General features: G+C 48.7%; 1 protein-coding gene across 7 annotated transcripts in view; it reads right to left on the reverse strand.

Moving 5' to 3' along the window:
• CFAP65 (cilia and flagella associated protein 65) overlaps window positions 1-14,472 on the reverse strand; it is a 35,428-nt gene extending 20,956 nt beyond the window's left edge. For 2 of the 7 annotated variants that reach the window (XR_015255568.1, XM_086719667.1), the window contains exons 1-14: window positions 14,370-14,460; window positions 13,446-13,843; window positions 12,461-12,511; window positions 11,930-12,101; window positions 9,895-10,079; window positions 6,431-6,533; window positions 5,706-5,872; window positions 5,330-5,529; window positions 4,909-5,054; window positions 3,963-4,185; window positions 3,319-3,584; window positions 2,653-2,853; window positions 2,057-2,416; window positions 474-611 (exon numbers count right to left, since the gene is read on the reverse strand). Coding sequence is in view for 6 of the 7 variants with exons in the window: in XM_086719667.1 (XP_086575793.1) it covers window positions 474-611; window positions 2,057-2,416; window positions 2,653-2,853; window positions 3,319-3,584; window positions 3,963-4,185; window positions 4,909-5,054; window positions 5,330-5,529; window positions 5,706-5,872; window positions 6,431-6,533; window positions 9,895-10,079; window positions 11,930-12,094 (2,154 nt within the window). In the remaining variant the exon portion in view is untranslated. Of the gene's footprint in view, window positions 1-473; window positions 612-2,056; window positions 2,417-2,652; window positions 2,854-3,318; window positions 3,585-3,962; window positions 4,186-4,908; window positions 5,055-5,329; window positions 5,530-5,705; window positions 5,873-6,430; window positions 6,534-9,894; window positions 10,080-11,929; window positions 12,102-12,460; window positions 12,512-13,445; window positions 13,844-14,369 lie in introns of all 7 variants that reach the window. The other 5 variants (XM_086719669.1, XM_086719668.1, XM_086719671.1 and 2 more) reach the window with 5 other exon arrangements.
• Between the last annotated feature and the right edge of the window lie 8,825 nt (window positions 14,473-23,297).

The raw sequence follows: 23,297 nt of genomic DNA on the forward strand, positions 1-23,297 counted from the left end.
GGCCGTCTGGCTCCAAGGCCTGTGCTTTTAAACCATCTGTCATCTGGCTGCCCAGGTCATACAGGGCCTCCAAGAGCCCTTCAGAGAGGCCTGGGAATTATGACTCAGGAAGCTGAGGGACCAGCTCTGTGACCCTCACTGGCCTGCCCAATGTCCAAGGGCAGGGGCTCATGGTGTGAGTGGCCATACCCCTAGCAGGTGCTCAGTAAACAAGCACAGACAAATGAAAGAGCTAGAGAATTTTAAACCTCAGCATGAGAGGCCCAAGGAGTATCTCAGATGGATCAGGGAGGGGACCAGTGGTCCAAGCCCCAGTCCTCCATGCCCAGAGCCCCAGGGGCTAGTGGTGGGGGAGGTTGAGATGGCCCCGGAGGGTGCTGGGATGTTTCTCAGGGCATCAGAGTGCAGAGATGGCCAAAGCAGAAGCCGAGCTCCCCTGTCCCACCTCCCACTGCTACTGGGGCCACGCTCACCTTGGGGGCGTCCAGAGAATATTGAGGGATGTGGGGCTCCAAGGCAGCAAAATAGCTATGGCCTCGTGTGCGGAGGGTCAGGCACCAGGAGGGGCACACGGTACAGTCCTCCTCGATGTTATGGTAGTTCTGGAGGACCTGCAGGGGGGCGGACCCAAGGACAAGCTCAGAATTCCTGTGTCTGACCCTGTGGGGCCCCCTAGCTCCTCCTCTGCACTGCAGGAGTCCCACATTGGGCACAGAGAGAGGGGTTCCCTGGGAAGGCAGTGCAGAGAACAACCATCCTGACAGTTCCAACTGCAGCGTGCCAGGCCCACGCTGAGCACTCAGCAAATATGCTCTTTAATAACCACAACAGCGCAAGGACAAGGCTGGGGCTGGGATGTGAGAACAGCATTCATCCTGCAGGAATGTGCCTGGAGAAGCGCTGGCCAATCAAAATAGAACACGAGCCACAAATGCAAGCCGCAGACGTAATGTTACATGTTCTAGCAGCCACGTTAACAAAGTGAAACACGGGAAATTAATTTCAGGGATAGGTTTTATTTACCCTAATAGATCCAAAATCTTATCATTTCAACATATAGTCAATATCTAAGTGACGCGTGAGCTACTTCACACTCTTTTCGTGCTGAGTCTTTGAAGGCTGGTCTTACGACATATGTCAGTTTGGACTAGTCACACTTCAGGTGTTCGGTAGCCACATGTGGCTGCTGGTTGCCCTATCAGACAGTGCAGGCTATAAAGCCAGCAGCCTAAAAATCTGGAGGGCTCAGCCTTGGCAAAGCCAGGTGTCCACAGCCTTATTCCTACAAAACTCTGCATTTTCCCACTGCCAAGATATTAGAATGGAGGCAATTAAAGACTAAGCTTTGGAAGTCCTTCTCAAAAGTTCGGATATGGCCCCAAATTTTTAGATGAAAAGACCAGGGCTCGGGGACATTAAAGGACTTGCCCAGGGTCACATAGCTGGTAAGGGACTCTACTCTTCTCTCGGCCCCAGCACCTGGCCTCTGGGAAAGAACAGCAGGGTGGGCAGAGCCAACAAGGAAAGGAAAAAGCAGGACCAGAGATGAAGAGGGTGCGACCAGCATCTGGGACCAAGAGGCTGGGCTGGGCACAGCCTGTGGTCTGAGTTCCCCAGCCAAAGGAAGTTGTGCTAGAAGCCCCTCCCCTGACACACACCTAATTACCCAGCACCCCTGACTCAGTGCCCCAGACCCTGATTTCTCCTGCCCATGGGTCTTTGGATGGACCACCTCCTAATGAGCCCTAGGGAGATGCTCCTTGTATGACAAATTTTCCCAAGAGGCTTGACCCCAGCTGGGTGCTCCCTCTGGAGTGAGTGGGAGGCCACATATGAGTGAGACATAATCAGATGGGCCAAGAAACCCCTTGTCCAAGGCAAGCCCATGAGTCTGGGAGAAGGCAAACCAGTAAGGACCACTATCCAGCCAAGGAGGAGCTTGGCACAGAGAGGATGAATCCCACAGCAGCACCCCCCCTCCAACCCCACCCTGCTGTTCAGGTTCCAGGGAAGAGAGGCAGCCCTCCCCACCCCCATGTTGTCTCCCTGCACACACCTTATAGACAACGAAGGCCTCCAGCTCCACAGCGTACAGGCAGTTAGGGTAAGGCGGATGGAAGTGCAAGCGCATGGCCATGGACTTGAGTGGGGGCACATCACAGGTGTCTGGGGTCACCCAGAAGGGGCAGTCAGACCTCCGTGTCCAGACCACTGTGATCTTGCCTTTGGTGTGGTTCATCAGGCACAGGGGGACAGGGTTGGGGTCCCCGGGCCCAGGGCAGGCACCGAAATCCACATCAGTGGGCTCTATGCTGACAGGTGGAGGGAAGATGGCTATGTCGCTGGTACCATCGAAGAAGTACTCATTCATGGGGGAGATCAGAGGATACTCTGGGGCTGACACGTTCTCTGGGGCCTGTGTGGGGAGAGACAGGTGAGCAGGGGCCCAACTGCCACTCCTCTCGCCACTGCCCCTCATCCACACGCCCCTTCCTGGAAAAGGCCACAAGGGCTCCACACAAACAATCCCCAACTACTGATGGCTCCCACAGGGCTCTGGGGGCACAGGGTTTCCCAAGAATTTCTAGAGAAGGGGGCATGAACCTGGGGAGGGTAGCCTGTCTGTGGGGAGCCCCAAAGGGTCCATCAAACCTCAGTAGGAATCAGGAGGGCCCCATTCTTATCCTGCTCCAGCTTCTTCTCCCTCAGCATGGTGCCCAGGATGTCCGGAGGGTAGAGCGTCAGGCCCCGCGCCAGGTGTGTGCGGTACCAAGCAAGGTGCTGAGGTCTCAGGATGGCTGGCTTGGTGCTGTCCGAGTGGCAGGTCCCAATCAGGTCCAGGAACAGTGGGTCCTGTGACATGTGTCTGGGTGAGGCTGGATTTCAGCCCCCACTCACCACCTTGGCCAGGAGTCAGCTGGTCAGGGCACAATTTGTATGACTTTCCCCAGGGCCCTGAGTTGGGTCCTCACTTCAAGGCTCTCTGCCCCGCACATGCTGTGAGGGGTGAGTCCAGTCTCCCCTCTCTCTTCCCAGCCTATTAGCAGCAGCAGCAGCAGCAGCAGCAGCAGCAAAGCCTTCGGCCTGGCAGTCGTCAGGGCGAGACTGGCATACCTGCCTGACTCCGAGTGAGCCTTTGTGTGCCCCTGGCCAAGCTCTGGCTCCAAAAGCCAGGCTGGGGCCCTGGCAGAGATGATCCAAGGAGAAGTTCCGGAATACAGGGCCGTGATCACCAAGCATTGTCTTCATCACTGGGCCTCAGGTTGCCTCCTCCAGCTCCCAGCAGAGCCCCTCCACCCTCCCTCCCCCAACGCTCACCTGGTGGTGGATGAGACAGGCCACTCGCCGAGAGTAGATGGTGGGGTGAGTGGGCTGGAAGGTACAGTGCAAGGTCATGCGGGCCTTGCCCACCAGGGTCCCAAAGGCAGGTCTGATGTCGAAGACACTCTCTTGGCAGTCAATGGCAAACTGGAAGTAGGCTGTGCAGTCTGACTTGTTCTCGATCCACAGGGTCTGCTCCAAGGTCTCCCCGAGGTTGACCCAGCCGAAGTTGACGCAGCAGTGCTGCAGGGACACCTCAGGGCCTGGGCATAGGAGATGGGGCTCTTGTGAGCAGGCCCTGCCACCTGTGTGGGGCTGGGGCATCAGTCTCCTGGAGGATGTCTCAGAAAGGGTCCCTCTGGTGGAAGGCAGTGCTGCCTGGAGACAGAAGGCTGGGCTGGAAAGGCCCAGAACCCCAGCAACCTGAGCTGACCTCCAAGGCACCAGGGACGACAGGGGGAACCTTATCTCCAGGTGTCCAAAACTGATTCCGCATGGAGCCCACCAGGGGGCAGCAGAGACCCAGGCTGAAGGGCAAGGAGGCGTCACACCCTTAAAAGCTGGCAAAGAGCCCTGCTCTGCCCTAAAGGCTGGCTGCTCTGATCCCCAGAGGCCGGGCAGCATTCTAGGGTTGCCAGTACCTCTACAGAAACCGACGACTTTGAGCAATGTGTGGGAGGCACAGCCAGAGGGCATGATGGACAAGTAGTCAATAGTTCTGATGTCCAAGGTCTCGGGGTGAAAGAACACCGACACGAATTTCTTCTCTCCTGGAGGCACAATGCCATTGGTAGTGGGGCAGGAGAAGGTGTGATCTTTGGCCAGCATGTCTGGGGCCACTTCGATCCTGAAGGGGGCGCTCACCTGTGGGGCCAGGCGGGGGCAGGAAGGGTGAGGTCACAGAGTGAGGCAGTTGTCCTTACCGAGGTGCCCAGCTGAGGGGGTGAGGGCAGTTGAAGTCCAGCCTATGCCCCTCTTGTCAGTTTGAGCATGAAGCCACCTCCATCAGGAGGAAGGACGAGGCCAAGCTGTGTGCCCTGCACCGGGACTGCCTGGGGACACTCTTTTCTTTCCCAAAGGTATCATAAAGGCTGGTTGTGCTCCTGGGGTTAGGACAATCTTAGGGCTGCTCTTAGAGTTGCTCTGGGGGTGGTCAAGGGATACTCCAGCCCAACCCCCAGCTGAGAAGGGAGGAGGACACCAGCTGACACCTGTTGACACATGTGTGTATCAACAGACATGGTTCATGCGAGGCTTGGGGCCAAAGGTATGGACAGGAAGAGGGCATTTTGTAAAGGGGGTGGGTTTTAGGAGCAGCCAGCCCTGTGGTCTGCCCCCTCCTTATACACAGGACGTTCCCTCCCCCCCTTATACACAGGACACCCCCTCCATCCCCTTATACATGGGATGCCCCCTCCCCCCTTATACAAAGGATGTTCCCTCTCCCCCTTATACAAGGACGCCCTCTCCAGCCCCTTATACATGGGACACCCCCTCCGCCCCTTATACACAGGACACCCCCTCCAGTCCCTTATACACGGGATGCCCCCTCCTCCCCCTTATACACAGGACGCCTACCATGCATACCATGGAAGGGTTATAGAGCTTGATCTGTCTCTCAGCAGTGCAGCCCACAGCAACAGAGCCGAAATGCAACACTTTCTGGAAACCTTCAGCATCCTGGTCCTCTGGTCGCTTCTGCTTTATGCTCACCAGCAGCTGGGCACATTTGGCTGGGATGGAGATGAGACAGTCTTGGGAAGAAATCCACCTGGGGCCTCTGTGGCCCCACATGAACAGCCCCTCGAAGAAGGTAGGTGTGCCCAGGGAAACACTGGTCTGCCACACCAAGGAAGGCAAAGCAAAGACAGAGCCTGCGGGGCTGGGGGAGAGTGGGAAACTGGTGGAGGACAGGCCGGCAGGGGAGGTGGAGGGGGCACACTGAGGCTTTGAGACCCAGGACGGGCAGCAGGTGGGCTCTGGGGACAGGTGGGAAGTCGGGCCTCACCCACGGCCTGCAGCTGCATGCTTCTTTTCTGCTTGCTGCCTTCTCCATACCAGCATGTGGCCTGAATTTCATAGATGGTGGCCATAAGGGGATGAAAGGTCACCTTGATGCAGGAGGCCTGGCCTGGCTCCAGCAGCCCCGTGGTGGGCAGTATCTGGAACGGGCTGGGGAACTCCCAGGTGAAGAAGGTGGGCAAGTCCCTGGAGGGGATGTAGATCAGGGTCACTGAGCTCATTCTGTCTGCTGCCCCTACTTCAGAAAGGTGGTGATGCTGGGCCCCACCGTCTCTCCCCCTTCCCCCTTCCCCCACCAGCTCCCTGGGACCCTCCTTAAAGCGCTCACTCTCCCTGCCTCGGACCTCAGCCGCTCCCCTTACCCCACATTTTCCAGGCGGAACCAGGCCTCAGTCACATCCCCCACGGCACACGTGGGCAACTGCAGGGATCGTGGGCAGGTCAGACTGTGGCAAGGAAGGGTGGCCCTCAGGTCCACACAGAACATCCCTTCTGCTTTCTCAAACCACAGCTGGTCCACATACTCCTTCTGCAGGTGGGGCGGGAGGAGGTGGGGGGAGCAGGCAGTCACTGATCGGTGGTACCTACATGGTATTCAGGGACCACACATCCCGCCCCAGCTCTTGGCCATGCCCCCAAGACAGTCACTGAGGGGTGGGCTGGGCCATGACCCTCGCTTTTTGTCTTGAAGGAAAGCCGGTTGCCTGTCCTTCAACACTGCCCTAGTCTCAGAGATATGGGGCCTCTTTGGTGAGGAACAAAGTATTTGGGGGAGTGTTTTGGGCTAAGGAATCTAGGGCTTTCTTGTGGCTAATACAGTAGCACAAATTTTAGCCCCCAACATCCAACTGGGAACCCCCTTCAGTTTAGCGAGTTTATAGTGTGAGTTTCTCCAGGGCTTCACTAGCTGGAGTTTTTGCTATAGCTGGCAGGACGTGTGTGTGTGTGTGTGCGCGCGCACATGCACGCACACACGCACAGGTGCAAGGGGGGTGGGGTGCTCCTTGCTGCTGTGCCCTGCTCCCTCTTCCAAGGTCATCGTGCCTGTGTCCCTCCCTGCCCGTGCCCTCCAAGTGGCAAACCGTACCTCCTCCAGAGGCCGAAAAATAATGGGGAGCGTGAAGGTTATGCCCGGGCTCAGCAAGATGGGCTGGGGGATGACGGTGAAGAAGAACTTGGTCTTGGGGGACCTGCAGGAGACAGCCAGGGCTTAAGCACTTCGGGATCAGGGCCCAGAAAACAAGAAAAATCCATGAGCACCGAGCTGGGGGAAACCAAGGCTGAGAACAGACCCATCAGGATGCCTTTCAAACAGACCTAGGCAAGGCCGGAGAGTTCCAGTGTGGGGCAAAACCACAGACATTGCAAACTTCAAAACTATTCATAGGAAGATGATACTGCCAATAACTCTATACCAATAAATGTTAAAGTTTAGAGCCAATAAGCCCATTTCTAGGGAAGTATAAATTACCAAAACTGACTCAAGAATTAGACAATACATTTTATGGCCACCCTACCTAAAATCATCAAAACCAGTGAATAAGTAGCAAAAAATCTTCCCACAGAGAAAACACTAGGCTGGATGGCTTCACAGCAAGTCCTACCAAACATTTGATAAAAAAAAAAAATCCCAGGCTTTGGGACGCTTGGGTGACTCAGTAGGTTGAATGTCCGACTTCGGCTCAGGTCATGATCTCACGGTTCATGGGTTCAAGCTCCGTGTTGGGCTCTGTGCTGACAGCTCAGAGCCTCGAGCCTGCTTTGAATTCTGTGCCTCCCTCTCTCTCTGCCCCTTCCCTGCTCATGCTCTGTCTGTCTCTCTCTTGAAAATAAATAAACATCAAAAAATTTAAAAAAATAATCCCAGCCTTAATTTCCCAGTAATATGAAATGTGGCAACACACTCCCCTACATAGTCTATGAATCTGACTTGATGTAACTTTGGTATGTTGGTAACTTTATTACCCAAACCTGACAAAGGCAAGAGAAGAATGGAAAATTACAGGCCTATCCAAAAACAAAAGGAGAGAACCAAACGAATTTAGCAACGTTTAGAAAGAATACTCAAGTATGACAAAGGTGAGCTTACACCAGGAACACACAGTTGGTTTAACAGAGAAAATCAATTAATGTAACCCACCAGGTTAACAAATTAAGAGAGAAAAAATAAAATGATAATTTCAATAAAGGAAAATAATAGACAGCCTTCAAGGTGTTAGGAGAGAAACTCTTAGCAACCTAGGAATAGAAGGGAATGCCCTTAACCTGATGAAATCTTAAAAAATAAAAAACAAAAACCAAACCAAAACAAAAAACTACAGGAAACATCCAAACAAATAGTGACACACTGGAATTTTTCACTTTGAGATCACAAATGAAACAAGGATAAACATCAGTGGTGGAAGAGATCATCAGGGAAAGTATGAACTTTTCACTAAATGGCTTGGAGATACTTGGCCATTTGTTTGAGGAAAAGTGTTATCGTACAACCATTCACAAAAATTAATTCTCTATAGCTAAAAGGCAAATGTGAAAGGCAAAGCTATAGTCTTTACAAGATACTATAGAAGACTCTCTTCATGACCTAGGTAGGTGGAGAGAAGGACTTCTTAAGCAAGATACAAAAAAGCAGAAACCATAAAAGAAAAAGATTGATTCTTTTGATTCCTTTGAAATGAAGTAATTCTATTCTTTGAATGACATGGTAAAGAGGAAAAGACAAGTCACAAGGTGGGAAAAGATATCTATAACACCTGACAAAGGATTGGTAGCCACCATAAGAACTTAAAAAAGGTGGGGGGGGGGCGCCTGGGTGGCTCAGTTGGTTAAGTGTTCGACTTTGGCTCAGTTCATGATCTCATAGTCCATGAGTTTGAGCCCCACATCAGGCTCTGTGCTGATAGCTCAGAGCCTGGAGCCTGCTTCAGATTCTATGTCTCCCTCTCTCTCTGCCCCTCTCCTGCTCATGCTCTGTCTCTCTCTGTCTCAAAAATAAATTAAAAAACATTAAAAAAAAACATTAAAAAAAAAAAAAAAAGACGTGCCTGGCTGGCTCAGTCAATAGAGCATGTGACTCTTGATCTCAGGGTTGCAAGTTCGAGCTCCACACTGGGGGTGGAGTTTACCTAAAAAAAAAAAAAAAAAAAAAAAAAAAGGCAATCTGATAGAAAAATAGGCGCAGACTTTGACAGGAATTCCAAAAATGAAATGGTCGATAGCATATGAAAGACACTCAGCTGTATCTTACTAGCTGGAACATGCAAATTAGAACGACAAAAAATTACTGTTATTAGCAAAACTTTTAAACTCTGGCAATAACAATTGTTGGTAAGAAAAGTGGAGGAATGGGAATTCATGCATGGTTGGCATGGATATAAATAGAAACATATATTTTGGAGAATAGTTTGGCTTATCTATAAAAGCAAACATGTACATGTCCTAGATCACAGCAATTCTACTTCTGTGTATCTACCGTAGAAAAAACTCTTGCAAGTGAAGATCTATGCATGAATGTTGACAATAGTCTCAAACCAAAAACAACCCAAACATCCCTCAACAGAAGAACGGATGAGGGCATCTGGGTGGCTCAGTCAGTTGAGCATCCAACTTCGGCTCAGGTCATGATCTCACAGTTTGTGGGTTCCAGCCCCAAGTTGGGCTCTGTGCTGACAGCTCAGAGCCTGGAGCCTGCTTCAGATTCTACGTGTGTCTCTCTCTGTCCCTTCCCCGGTCACACGCTCTCTCTCTCTCAAAAATAAATAAATAAAATAAAAAAAATACAACCCAGGGGCACCTGGGTGGCTCAGTTGGTTGAGCATCCAACTTCAGCTCAGGTCATGGTCTCGCAGTTCATGAGTTCGAGCCCCACGTCAGGCTCTATGCTAACAAACAGCTCAGAGCCTGGAGGCTGCTTCAGATTCTGTCTCCCTCTCTCTCTCTCCCCCTCCCCTGCTCATGCTCTGTCTTTTTCTCTCAAAAATAAATGAAGGTTTAAAAAAAATTTAAAAAAAAAAAACAGAAGAATGAATGAATATACTACAATATAAGCATCTATTGGGATATCATCCTGCAGTGAAAAAGATGAACTATAGTTGCATGCACATGAGTCTTAAAAACATAACAGAACAAAAATAAAAGACATATATAAAAGACAGATATATACCCTATTATTCCACTTATGTCAAGTTCATAAGAAGGCAAAATTAAATGATATCATTTAGGGATGGAAATGTAGATGGTAAATCCATTTGAGAAAAGCAAGAAAATCATTATCACTAAGTCCAATCATGGTTACCTTTATGGGTAGGGAAGGTGTTCCAGTAGGGATGTGACACGACATGGGAGGTGAGATTCAGACACATTACTCTTATTGATTTGGTCCCATGGGTTCCCCTTTCAATAATTATTCAAACTGTGCATGTTTTATATACCCTTTTCTAATTTTATATGATAGTTTTAAAGGTTTTTGTTTTTGTTTTTGTTTTCAAAAGAGCGACCGTTTGAGGGGCTTGAGGACTCAGGGGCTGGGTCTCTGATCCTTCATTCTGATACCTGTACTTCATCTTCTGGATTTTCAAGGATAGATTTTTCAGAGTCAGGTTCTTGGTGACCTCCTTCCCCAGTGCCCAGCCTTTCCATTGCAGCTCCTCAGCCACCTCAATGCCCCAGATGACCCTCTTCTTCACTTTGTCTTGCCTCTTTGGGAAGCATATTTGGGTGCCCGTGAAGCTGGCAGGCTGTGCAGTTGGCAGGGAAAAGGGGGAGAAAAAGGATGCGTTAGCCAGGTAAGATTCAAATACCCAGAGAACAGATAAAGATCTCCCATCTCTGGAAAGTGAGGACTTACACCACTGCTGGCTCTTGGGGGATGGTCTGGAGACAGAAGGTGAGGGGCAGGCAGGCCTTGGAGTGAGGTATTACCATTTCTGAAATCACTACAATGCTTTTCCAACTAGATTCTCTGTGACCCTGACCCTGAAGCCTTCCCTGGACCGTTCCATCCAGCACTGAGTGATCTTGGCTGGTCTGTTCTGTTCCTCCATGCACCCAAAGATACCACGCCCTTCGGGTACTGCCTTTTCCTTTTCTTCCTTCCCATCCTGCCCTTTCACTATGGAAGCCTCTCCTAGCTGGGGTGGTCTATCCCAGGCACTTTTTGAGACCACAAGGATACGCCACCACTCCCTCTTCCTGTCCCTCAACTGGCTGATGGAGCAGGGGAATGAGTAAATTTGCCTGAAACAAGCCCTCACCCCCCACCCTGATGTGGGGGCCACTCCAAGCACAGCTCCTGATGATGCTAGAGGTGCAGTGTGCCAACACTTCCCATCTATAATGGAAAATCCTTCATGACCTGATCCCTAGGAGGGTGGAGGCGGATGCAGGGGAAAAGGCAAGGAGAAGGGAAGATGAACCAGTATCTCTTCCTACCCCAGCCATGGCTATGAACACTCCACTCATGGCCATTTTATTTTATGTTTGGCCAAGCATTGCTTCTATGTTGTTACTTAATGTAAAGATATATTCATCCATTTGACAAATATTTATTGACGGCATATTATGTGCCAGACACTATGCTAGGTGCCAAGACAAGAGCGAACAAGATGGACACATCTCTTCTCTGTTGGAGCTTACACTCTCAGTTTAAGTACGTACAGAGAGTGTCAGATGGCCAATATAGTATTTCCTTTCCTGGTTCGCCCACAGGGGAAAGGTGACATGGGTGGGCAAGGGCAATTTATTATAAATATTGGTTGGTGCATCAGTCAGGGTCAGGAAAACAGAAGCCACTTCGGGTGTTTGAAACAAGGAATTTCATGCACAGCCAAGGCATAGTGAAGTCACTCAGAAGCTGGCAGCATCAGGAAGTCACTGCCACACTAGGTTAGGGGAGGTGGTGGGCTTCTCAGAGCCCTGAGGCCTGTCTGGTGGGGGTTCGAGTCATGGGGAAGTGCAGCTTCTGTTGGAAATACTGTTGGAAAAGTAGAGATGGAGGGAGAGAAATACCCTGGCTTCTCCCTTCCTCCCCGTTTCCAATCTCCTGCCCGCACAGAGCAGAGTGGGGAAGGGCAGTGAGTGAATCTGGGGCACATAGGCCCAGAATGGCACAGGTGGAAGGGTGAGGTGACTCCCAGTCCTCGGGAAGGCAAATGCAAGCACCATCTCACCTAAGGAGGCATGAGAATCCACACACAACACAGACACACGCTGCACCAAACACATTCCTACCCCATAGGCACCCTGTGGGACAACTGCCCCCTACCCCTGCCATGTCACACAGAGACAGTCTTGAGAGCTGCGAATAGTCAGCCACATCCATATATTGGCCAAACACTTGGTCCTAGGGATCAGGACCAGAAGAACTTTCTGAGGGAAGAGAAAACCGCTGGCTACTCTCTCAGCTCTGATGGGCACCTCCCTAGAGTTCTTCACATGCACACTCCCATTCCCCACAGCAGCCACTCCAGTCGGCTTGGTGCCCAATCTATGCAGGAGAGTCAGGTCCTTGCAGATTCCTACCCCGCTGCCCTGCCACCTCTCCCCGGCCCTGCTGCCCCTGCCCCGCCCACCCGGAACATGTCCTCACGTGGGCACTGGTGTTGCTGCTACTGCAGGCACTCAGGGCCGCGCTGCTGCCAGTGATGGTGGGGATGGCCATGGTGCTGGTACTCAGGCAGGACCCGGAGTTCATGGTGTAGTCACCACTGTCCCTGGTCCTCATCAGGGGGGTTGGGGCTGCCTGGATGAGCATCACACACCTGGAACACAAGTCCAAGGGGAGCACTCTGGCTAAACCAGGAGTTCTTGCCAATTTGGAGTTAGGAAAAGACCACAGGGGAGACAGGAGGGACATCAAAAAGAGAGGCTGATGGAGTAGACTTGCTGTGGCCATCATGATCATGAAGAAGGGCCAGCTTGCCGGCTTTGGAACCAAGGTATGAGTGACACCATGAGGAATGAGCCTGAACACAAGATCCAGCACTTTGCCCAGGAGCCTAGAAATTCACCATGCAGGAAAGGGACTTGGGGATGAGGCCCGTGCAGCTCTGCCTGCCATGGCCACAGTTGGCATTTCTCAGTCAGTCCCCAGTGAGTGTGACTAAAGCATTCGCATTACCTTTATCTGGATTTTGCTCTCTCCTTGTTGCTTCTGAGCATGACTTGCCTCCTATGAGGAGGGGCAAAGAAGAGGTAAATGAGACTGGGTGGTTCTTAGTCTTTGGGGTTTCTTCCATCAGTATGCAACCTGTAGTCCAAGTTTAAAGTAAGCATTCACTGAAATAATCACTCAATCCAAGGATAAGTGAATCAACCTCTAGAGCAGAGGGATCCCTGGATAGACTGCAGCTGGAAATTATATGCAAATACATGTGAGTGTTATATGCAAATCATATGCAAAATGTCATGTATCTGGAGAAGTGCTCTTTTCCAGGGAGAGAATCCACAGTTTTCACGGAATACTCAGAGGGTGTTTGGCCCTGCTCTAGGAGACACACATGGAGACTAAACTCCAAATCCCCTCTTCCTTTAGCAGATTTCCTTCAGCATACACACCCCGGTGTGGCTCCCATATTGGACAGCATCAATTTAATATCTTTTTGAGCATATATATATATTTTTCAGACTCCACAGTGTCCTTCCCCACTTCTTTGAATAACAATCTCAAAAATGGTAACAACTTCTACTGACATTCACTGAGAACTTATGTGCCAAGCAGTGTTGTAAGGCCTTCTCATGAATTTTAATCTTTACGTCATTTATGAGTAAATGTAAACTATCTTTTATTTGGCCTAAAATTACTTCTTTTCAAGGTGGGGGTTCAACTCCTTATTATAACATATTACACTTTAGTAAACAATGTTATGGTCACCCTTTAGAAATTTATACAATTTCATCAGACACTCTCCATACTCTCCACACCACCATCCAAAGCAAAAGATTCCGTTGACTCAGTTTTTCCTAACCAGCAACACCTCCAAACCTCTCCAGAAGAATATCTCAGGTTCATTCACTCACTCACTCATTCATTCATTCACTCACAAAACATTTACTGAGTGCCTGTTACGTACCAGTGCTAGGCAATGGACAGGCAAAACCCTTACCTTCAATTGTAAGGAGGACGGTTCAGGTGGAATCAAAGAAATGCAAGCTGGGGAGACAGGGAGGAGAGTCCCATTACTTTTCTGCTACTGGATGGCTTTGTAGTCCTGCCAGACTCATTAATGTCTGTGACCTCAGGGGATTCTATAGATAGTCACTGCCTTGAGGCTCTGAAAAAGTCTCCAATCATCACATATAGAAGAAATTAGAGACAATGGAGTAGAAATCTGGTCCAGATCAGGTCTTAGGGTTTAGGGAAGTGAACGATGATCTTGAAGCAAGGAGAGCTGGGTTCCAGCACCTGCTCAGGTTTGTTGAGATGGGCAAGTTTCTCAATCTCCTTGAGTCTCAGTCGTCTCACCTAATGGGGATTATTTTATTTCATAAAGTTGATGTGAACCTGGAATGAAATAGGGAATTTGAAAAAGCCCTAGACAAACCAATGTTACAATCATAATTACAATCGTAACTAACAATCATAACTTCCATACTAGCTTGAGCTACTCTTTCAAAACACACACATCTGCAATCATTGTGAAGACACGGGCCAAGGTAGGGGTTGTTTTTAAATCCAATTTTCGAAACTTGAGGACTTAAAAACTACATATACATAAACTACATATATATATATATATATATATATATATATATATATATATATCATCAGCTTCCTTTATCTGCTTCATTTCCAACCTAAACAATCTTAATATGATCAGTGGGAAAAGTGTTGGGTCGTCGTGTAGTGTGGAGTGGGAAAGAAATTGGTAAAATGAAGTGATCAAAATACTTAAAGCTGTTCCTCCTTTCTCTAAGAGATCCCAGGCTGATCTCGCCTCAGTCTCGGTCCCACAGGGGGGTCTCTAAGGGACATGGAGGGGACCCCTGGCCACAACTTCCCAAAGGAGGCGGTCTTCCAGGACAGATACCTTCTTTGGCCGCTCGCGCTGTTCCCCTGGTCCTGGGACCAACTCTCAGAACTCACTCCGCCTCCATGTTGTCGTCTCCCTAGATACAGGACGCTCAAAGCACCGCGTTTCTTGGTATCCCAGGACAACGACGGCAAGCCGAATGAGTCAAGGCTCAAAGAAGGCGAAAGCGCAGTCCAATTTTAATGTTTACCTTATTTTTTATTCTCTGACTTTCCCTGAATAGTAGTCACCGCGCTTCTACCAATCGCAGCATGTAATATATAGTCTCCAATTGTCGTGACATCCCTGCAATCCTGATTTAGTCGACGACCAAATTCATAGGAGGTAACTCCATTGGCTCCTCACTGGAGTAGGAGCAGTTCCAGTTCTTTCCGGACGCGCGATGGTGACATAGGGTCAGAATCTCAACCGGAACTTCAGTCTGTGATTGCGATTATTAACTTAAAAACACCCCGTAGTCATTTCTCATTTGTCTATTACTTTACAACTGGATTTTTCTTGCCAGTGGGAGAGAATGTGTCCTATCCATTTCCTGCCGGCTTTTCCTCCTCCCAAGCACCAAGCTAACTCTTTTCTAGGGGTCTGGAAGTTAATGTATGAAGAAAGCATTGTTGTACTAAAGTGATTTTTGGAAGCCCATTTGTTGATTTGTCTGCATTTGCTTTGGGGAAGGTGTCTGTTAAATAACAAAAAGCCAAGGGAGTAAACTTTATTTTTTTTTTAATTTTTTAAAATGTTTATTTATTTTTGAGAGAGAGAGAGACGGAGACAGAGCTCCAGAGGTAGAGGGGCAGAGAGAGAAGGAGACACAGAATCAAAGCAGGCTCCAGGCTCTGAGCTGTCAGCACAGAGCCCGACGCGGGGCTCGAACTCCCGAACCGAACCGTGAGATCACGACCTGAGCCGAAGTCGGCCGCGTAACCAACTGAGCCACCCAGGTGCCCCAGGAGTAAACTTTAAAGATCCACTTGGCTTTTTTAATCGATTCGAGAAGTGGGCAGCATCCCATAGACCAAATAGAGAGGAGCTCTGAGGAGTTGTGCAAAATGGAAGGTTTTTTTTTAAATTTTTTTTTTTTCAACGTTTATTTATTTTTGGGACAGAGAGAGACACAGCATGAACGGGGGAGGGGCAGAGAGAGAGGGAGACACAGAATCGGAAACAGGCTCCAGGCTCTGAGCCATCAGCCCAGAGCCCGACGCGGGGCTCGAACTCCCGGACCGCGAGATCGTGACCTGGCTGAAGTCGGACGCTTAACCGACTGCGCCACCCAGGCGCCCCAAAATGGAAGGTTTTTAAAGACCGGAGGGTGGGACAAGATGTTATTAGCAAAAAAAAAAAAAAAAAAAAAAAAAAAAAAAAGGACTGTTTCAGGCAAGATCACCTTCCCTTATGGGGAAGGACAAGGGGTCTTATTGCAAATTACTTAATCTTCCTTTGGGGGTTGAGGAAGGCACATGTGGCATGACATATTACCTCATTGGTGCTGACCAGAAAGTTCCTGTCTTACATGTTAGAACTACATTTCAGGGGGAGGTTGAAACTTGGCCTAAGTGACACCCATTTTGGGCCTGCGGTTTTCTTTTTCACAGAACTCATTTGCTGAAGACTTCTTAGGTGGGTGAGCTGAAAGCCTCAAAGTTCATTCATGGACAATTAAAGATGTTTCACTATCCAGGACAGTGATGGGGGGTGCGGTGTTAGAGGGAGAGACTTTAGTGAGTCTGGGGGGTGGGGAACCCAGAAAATAAATTCTCATTTGGGAAAGTTGGCATTTGCTTGTGAAAGTAAACAATGGACTCAGATGACAATGTGGCCCCAGTTGGCCTGGGAGATCACATGGCCAGAAGCTGGCTGAACTGGAGGGAAGGGGCAGGCCACAGGGCTCATTAACTTATGTCAGCACCATTAGATTTGGAATTTTCTTGGGATCAAGGAATGTGGAACTCAGTGAGTTTTTCAACAGTTTTAACATTATTCTCAGAATCTGAAACCTGCACTTTGGACATGACCACTTCTATGCTATTTGTAGTTTCTGTAATGATTTCCTTTTTGTTTTCCTCTAAACACTTTTTGAAATGGTCAACCTGACTCAGCTGGACCTTAAGGACAGGGAAAGGGACCTGTTTTTCCACTCTTGGGCCAAAAAGAAATGGGAGCAATGACTCTGGGGGCAAGGCTTGGTAGTAACCTCAGGAATCCCAGCAATAAAACCTCAAGAAGGTGAGAAAGCGCACGCTAGGAGCCATGTGTCCTTATGCTTCTTCACTGAAGGAGTGTCCCTCCAGAGCTCTGGTGTGCCCAAACCTTGGTAGGTTCTGGGCTTGGGATAATGAAAGGATATTCTTAGTAGGGCTCCTGTGGGTTCCTCTTCTGTGGAGCTGTGGCTGCCTCCTGAGAGCTCTGCTGGAGAGTGACCTTGACTGACATAGTGGACTCCCAGGGAGGGATCCAAGCCAGACTTTACTCCAAGAGGCAAACGACATGGAAAGGGGTGTGACAAATGATTGAGTCTCAGGAGGAAAGAGGAAGCTGGGTTTGCTTTGGAAGTCCCACTTTTCAGGAGCTCAGAACCCATGGGAAAAAATGGGTTCTAGGTCCTGGTTACTGTATCTTCCAGGGACCCAAGAAAGACAACAGGGTGGGTGTTGTTTGGTTCAAGACTGTGAACAGGGGGTGAGTGATGATTCAGGAAATTGATGAAGACCAGGATGAAGGCGAAAAGGAGGAAGGAGGATGGATAGTAGACAAACTTGCATCCTTTTGTTTGGAAACTGTGGTTGGGTGTAATAAAGATAAAGCACAAACTCAGTAATTTTGGCTTTAGCACACTGAAAAATATTTTTTCTAAGCACCCCCCCCTTCCCTAGCTGAATAGAATAGAGGAGATTCTGGGCCGAGAAATGTCAGGCTGAGATTAATCCTGATTGTGACTGTGTGACTTTGAACAAGTCACATAACCTTTCTGAGCCTCTGTTTCCTCGACTGTTACCTGGCGATAATGATCAAAAGGCTGGTGTAGTGATTGAATGATCTGGCATGTAAGAAGTATTTGACAGATGGTAGGCAATCAACAAAAAAATGGCATACATGCACAGAGGTTGGTCACTGACACTAAGTGGAAGGCCCGTATAATTAAGCCACTTGGTTTTCTGTGCACCCTCCCCTCCTACCACCTCCCAGCCTCTCTGCTACATACTGGAGAGGCAGAAAGTTTTTCTCCTCTCCACATCTCCCTCATTTTTTTCTACAGAAGGAGGCTGCCTTGGTGCTCTGGGATGGAGAAAAACAAAAGGAGGTTCCAGGGTGATTTCCTGTCCAGCTGGCAAGTCAGCCCAACTCCAGCACATGCAAAGTCCTCTCCACCTTCCTTTCCTGCAACTCTGATTCCATTTCCAGTGTTGGTTCTGAAATAAGGTCTGAATCCAAGATATACTTAACTTATGGAGGGAGAGGAGGAGGTGAGTCCCCCCACAGAAATTTCTGACCTCTGAAATTAGTGAGGTAAGTCTTCCAATCCCAGCCTGATGGGTGAAGAGTGAGAGAAAGCTGTAACTAAGAGGGTCATTGGAGGTAGTTTGGGGGCTGGATCTAGGAGCAGGCATGGAGCTCTCTCTGTATTAGAGTGCCATGGTCCTCTGAAGCTGCTAGGGGTGGGGAGCATGTGTTAGGAGGTTGATGGCACCTCCAGCCTGAAAGAGCTGCCAGAGCACAAAACTGACAGGGACGTGGGAGAAGACTATCATATCACAAGAGAATTCAAATGAAAGAGTTCCATTTTGCCTAAGACCCCTCCCCACTTCCCACATAGGGTTTTCTAATTCTTTTGTGCCAACCCAAACTCCCTAGATAACTTCCTCCATTTGTTGTCCCTACCAAATGGTAGATAGACATAAAAGTCAGCATTAGGGGGATGGAGGGAAAAGGACATGAGGCTTAATTCCAGAAGACTCAAGTTCAAGCTTGGGCTCTACCATTTGATAGCTGAGTGATTTCAGGCAAATTATTAAATATTCCAGATGCTCACTTTCCTCATCTGTAAAATGGGGGCAAACAGGGATAGTATTCAAAATTCTTAACAATTGGAAAGGTATGGATGCTGACATATGAGAATGGATATCAGCTGGCCTTAGAGCTGAACAGGTCCTGGTGGCTCACATTGTGCCAGGCTTTAACCCTTTAGTTGCTGGGTCATGGGGAAACATAGCGAGGGGACAGGGAAAGCAGCCACAGCAGTGGAGGACTCAGTCAGTGACTATTTCCCAACTGGTACAAAAGTATTTCCAGATTTTAACAGCCAGTATAACTATACTGGATAGCACTGGTTGCAAATGAGACCTGAGGAGGAGTATCTACCTCACTGGATACTGTACACACAGTTACTTATTTCAAGCCAAAACTTGAAGTGTCTCCCCCTCTGGTTCCTCCTCATTGGTGAAGGATCTGTCACCACATCTAACTGCTCTTTCTTTCTAGTCTGAGCAGTGTTCCTTCTCTGTTAGCTTTCCCACCTGTCTTCCCCTAGACCATCTCCTACTCTCCAGCTACATGCCTGTCTGGCCAGCACCATGGACAGCTCTGGCTGACCAGCCCATCCCCTTCCTCCTGCCTTCTATGCCCGCTTCTCTGCCCCACCCCAGTGGGTCATCCCTGAGGAGACAGTACAGTGCAGTGATTAAAAACAAACTCTGGAGTAAAGAAGTTTGGCTTTGAATCCCAACTCCACCAACTCTCAGCTGTATGATCTTGTTCTTTTGCTTCTGCAAAACCCAGTCTGCTCATCTGTAAACAGGGAAAACTAACAGCTACCTGAAAGGTTGTGAGGTATAAGTGTGATAGAAGATTTAAAGAACTCAGCACAGTGCTTGCCTTATTATATGTTCTAAATAAGGGAAGCACATTATTTTGTGACTTTCCATTCTATTTAATTCCTCAAACCCTTTTCCAATCCATTTCTGACCAGGGTTCACTCTCAAGTGCAAGTGCCATAACGTGATCACTGGCTCAGTACAGCTGGCCTCCTTGGGACTTCAAGGATGGTAAGGGAGCCCATCTTTGACTGATCCATGATGTTATGACTTTGTTAGAATTTTTTGTATGTTTAAATTTTTGAGTTAATTTTAGATGTATAGAAGCATCACAAAAATAGTACAGAGTTCTCATAAACCCTTCACCCAACCTCCCCTTAGGTTAACATCTCACATGACTGGAGAACACTTACCAAAACTAAGAAATTAGCCTTGGAACAACACACAGTATTCATGAAAGTAGAGAATTTATTTATTTAATTTCATAAGTTTGTCCACTAATGTCCTTTTCTTATTTTAATATCCAATCCAGGATCTTACCTGGGGCATTTCTGAGTCTTTCCTTGTCTTTCATGACCTTCACTCTCTTAAAGAGTACTGCCAATTATTTTGTAGAATGTTCCTCAATTTTGGGTTTGTTTCTTGTGATTCGAATAAGGTATGTATTATAGGGAAGCCTAATACAGAGGTGATATGCCCTTCTCAGTGCATCATATCAGAGGGCACATGGAGTCAATATACATTATTGGTGATGTTGACTTTGATTACTTGACAAAAGTAGTGTCGGGATTGTTCACTGTCAACTTGCTATTTTTCTCTATTTATTAGATTTTGCGTGTCCATCTCTAGGATTAAGAGTTCAAAAACCAAGAAGCCTCTCCTCAAGTAAACTTTCTACCCTTACATTCCCAACCACTCCCCAAAACACACCATTCCCTATCATCTGCCTGGTCACTTTCTTCTGAGTTTTTTTTTTTTTAATGTTTTTTTCAATGTTTATTTATTTTTGAGAGACAGAGATACAGTGTGAGCAGGGGAGGGGCAGAGAGACACACACAGAGTCCAAAGCAGGCTCCAGGCTCCGAGCTGTCAGCACAGAGCCCGATGTGGGGCTCAAACTCACGAATGGTGAGATCATGACCTGACCCAAGGTTGGACACTTAACTGACGGAGCCACCCAGGTGCCCCCTCTGCATTTTCTTAAGTTGGGCATTTGGAGGCAAGCTCAGTAGCCAAATCCAAACACACCCGGAGTTTATAAGGACAACAGGGTGCTTCCAGTCCATTTTCAGGGACTTTTTTTTTTTTTAAAGATTTTTTTAATGTTTATTTTTGAGAGAAAGAGTGAGCAGGAGAGGGGCAGAGAGAAAGGGAGACAGAAGATCCAAAGTGGGCTGCACTGTCAGTGCAGATCCCAGTGCAGGGCTTGAACTCATGAACCATGAGATCATGATCCTAGTCCAAACCAAGAGTCAGACACTTAACCAACTGAGTCACCCAGGTGCCCCTTCAGGGACCTTCTTGTTGAGACCCTGTAAGTTTCTGTGTGCAGGGACACTCAAAGAAAATGTGACCAGCAAATGCCCATAGAAATGTCCAGACTATCTCTCAGATCTGGTCTCAGCTCTTGAGAACTTTATTCAACACCTAACATTTTGGGTTTTTAAAAATCTCTAATACCATGCTTCTTATTTGGCGATGAATGACTCCTTATTACCCACTAGCTCAGATCCATGAGCTTCCTTCCTTCCAAAAGGCTCTTCACTTCTCCAAGAATTTGCTATCATGGGAGATCCTGCCCCTAAAGCAGATACATAACATTCTTCTAATCAATTGACTGTGGAAAGATCTATTTATCCGACACTTGAGTTCAAGCCCCATGTTGGGTGTAGAGATTACTTAAATAAATGAAAAGAAGAAGAAGAAGAAGAAGAAGAAGAAGAAGAAGAAGAAGAAGAAGAGAGTGGGAGGAGAAGGAGGAGGGGGAGGAGAAGGAGGAGGAGAGGGAGGAAGAGGAGGAGGAGATGATGATTAAGAGGCATCACACCTCTTACAGCCCAATGGTGACTCCATTTTTAAAAACTTTTGTGTAAAAGTGTGTTTAAGGCTTCAGAAGATGCCTTCATAAGTTCCTCTTTGCCCTTTGTTCTGGTTACTATTGCTGTGTAAGAAATCACTCCAAAACTTCAGAGTTCCAATCACACATTTTATTTTGCTTATGATTTTTTTTTTCAGGAATTCAGGAAGGGCTTGGCCAGGCAGTTCTTACTTGGACTCTCTCATGTAGTTACATTTAGATGTTGGCCAGGGCTGCCACCTGAAGGCTCCATTGGGCTGGACACCCAAGATGGCACACTCACATGGCTAACAGTTGATGTTGGCTGTGGTCTGGAAGCTAGTCTATCTGTAGCCTCTCCAGCTAGGCAATCTCAGAGTTATATGGCCTTTTCCTGACCTAGCCTCTGGCCAGATTCAAAAGGAGAGGAAGTGTCAAACAATTTGTGGACATATTTTAACCATTGCCACTCCCACCATGAGATCCTCTCACAGCTTCTAGAACATTATTCCTCCAGTTCTTCCCTGGCCGGTTCTTGGCCACCCCAGCCCCATCAAATCTTTTAGGTTGAGGCTGGAAATGCCTTCCTCCCATTCCTCTAGGATTGATGACTCATCGGTTCCCACCTCCTTCAGTTTGCTGCTGCAGGGCTATCTGGGTTCTGGTCTGGACCCTGCTACTGTGTGACCTTGGGTAAGTAACTTCACTTCTCAGGGCCTCAGTTTCTTCTCTGTAAAGTAGGAATTAGAAACATCACTTCACAGGCTGTTAGGATTTTATTTTTTATAAGCTTTTTAAAAAGTTGAGAGAGAGAGAGAGAGAGAGAGAGAGAGCAAGGGAGGGGCAGAGAATGAGGGAGAGAGAATCCCAAGCAGGACACGATCCCACCAGCCGTGAGATCATGACCTGAGCTGAAATCAAGAGTTGGATGCTCAACTGATTGAGCCACCCAGGTGCCCCCAGGCTGCTAGGATTCTAAAAGATAATGTAAATGGAAAACTTAGCACAACTGATGCTCTTAATTAGGAAAGAAATAACTGTGGGCAAGGCATTTTCCCTCTTGGAGAATTTATTTCTGAAATGGGGATAATTCTCTCAACCCAATCTCCCATGCGGATGAGAGAGGGTCTTAAATGAACTGCAGGAAGGGTCAGCCCAGAGGTGGAGATTTCCTGACTCTAACCTGGCCAGGAAGCCCCCTGCATCTATTCCCTTCTGGGGCCCCAAGCGATGTGCATGCGTGCGAGGTGGCCGGGGTGTGGCTTGGGGTGGTGCAGCACACAGGGCGAGCCATTATCTGCCCCACCGGCCTTATCAGATCCGGGCTGGCCACAACTCAGCCCCATGGAACAAAGAGGCTTTGAGATCCAGGCTGGGGTGTGGGACATGGGGCCAAGCCCCAACAGGCACATTCCACTCAGGGGGCAGAGGGCACGGGGTAGGGGAGTCGCCGCCAACCCCTACCCGAGAGGTTTCCCCATGGAGGCAGGGCCCCCTCTGAGGTGGGGAGCAGGGGCCTCTATCCTCCACCATGAGCCACCATTCAGACTTCTTTGGGGCATTTCCTGCTCCAGCACTTTCCACCAGGCCCGCAGCTCCGCCCCTTCCATGGGGCACAGTGTCCCCTACCCTCGCACCCCATCCCTTCACTCCCCACCCAGCTCCCGTTTCCCTTCCTGGCACCTTTAGTCCCAACCACACCGTCTCCCAGTTCCTGAGCATGCCCTGCGCCTCTCCACAATCTGTTCCCAATAATCCATCCATTTACCTTTGCCCCAGTCACTCGAGTCCAGAAGGCAGCAGCCCAAAACCACTTCCAGGAAGTCCCCGGTCATTGCCCTCATCCTGTCACTCATCCTGTCCCCACCCCCGTCTAGGCACTCTGCTCTGAGCTCCTGTGTGACACTGTAGGGAACTCCTCTCCAAACTTTAATCACTTTTGGAATCAGCTGAGCCTGGCAGAGGCTGTCGGAATACATTACGTACAGGCTCTAGGCTGGGCAGGCAAGCCAGGGCTGAAATCCAGATGTGTTGGTACCCCGTCTGCCCCCTGCACTAGGC

This window comes from Puma concolor, chromosome C1 (genome assembly GCF_028749965.1).
Source record: "Puma concolor isolate L17-30 chromosome C1, mPumCon1.1.hap2, whole genome shotgun sequence".
Lineage (NCBI taxonomy): Eukaryota > Metazoa > Chordata > Mammalia > Carnivora > Felidae > Puma > Puma concolor.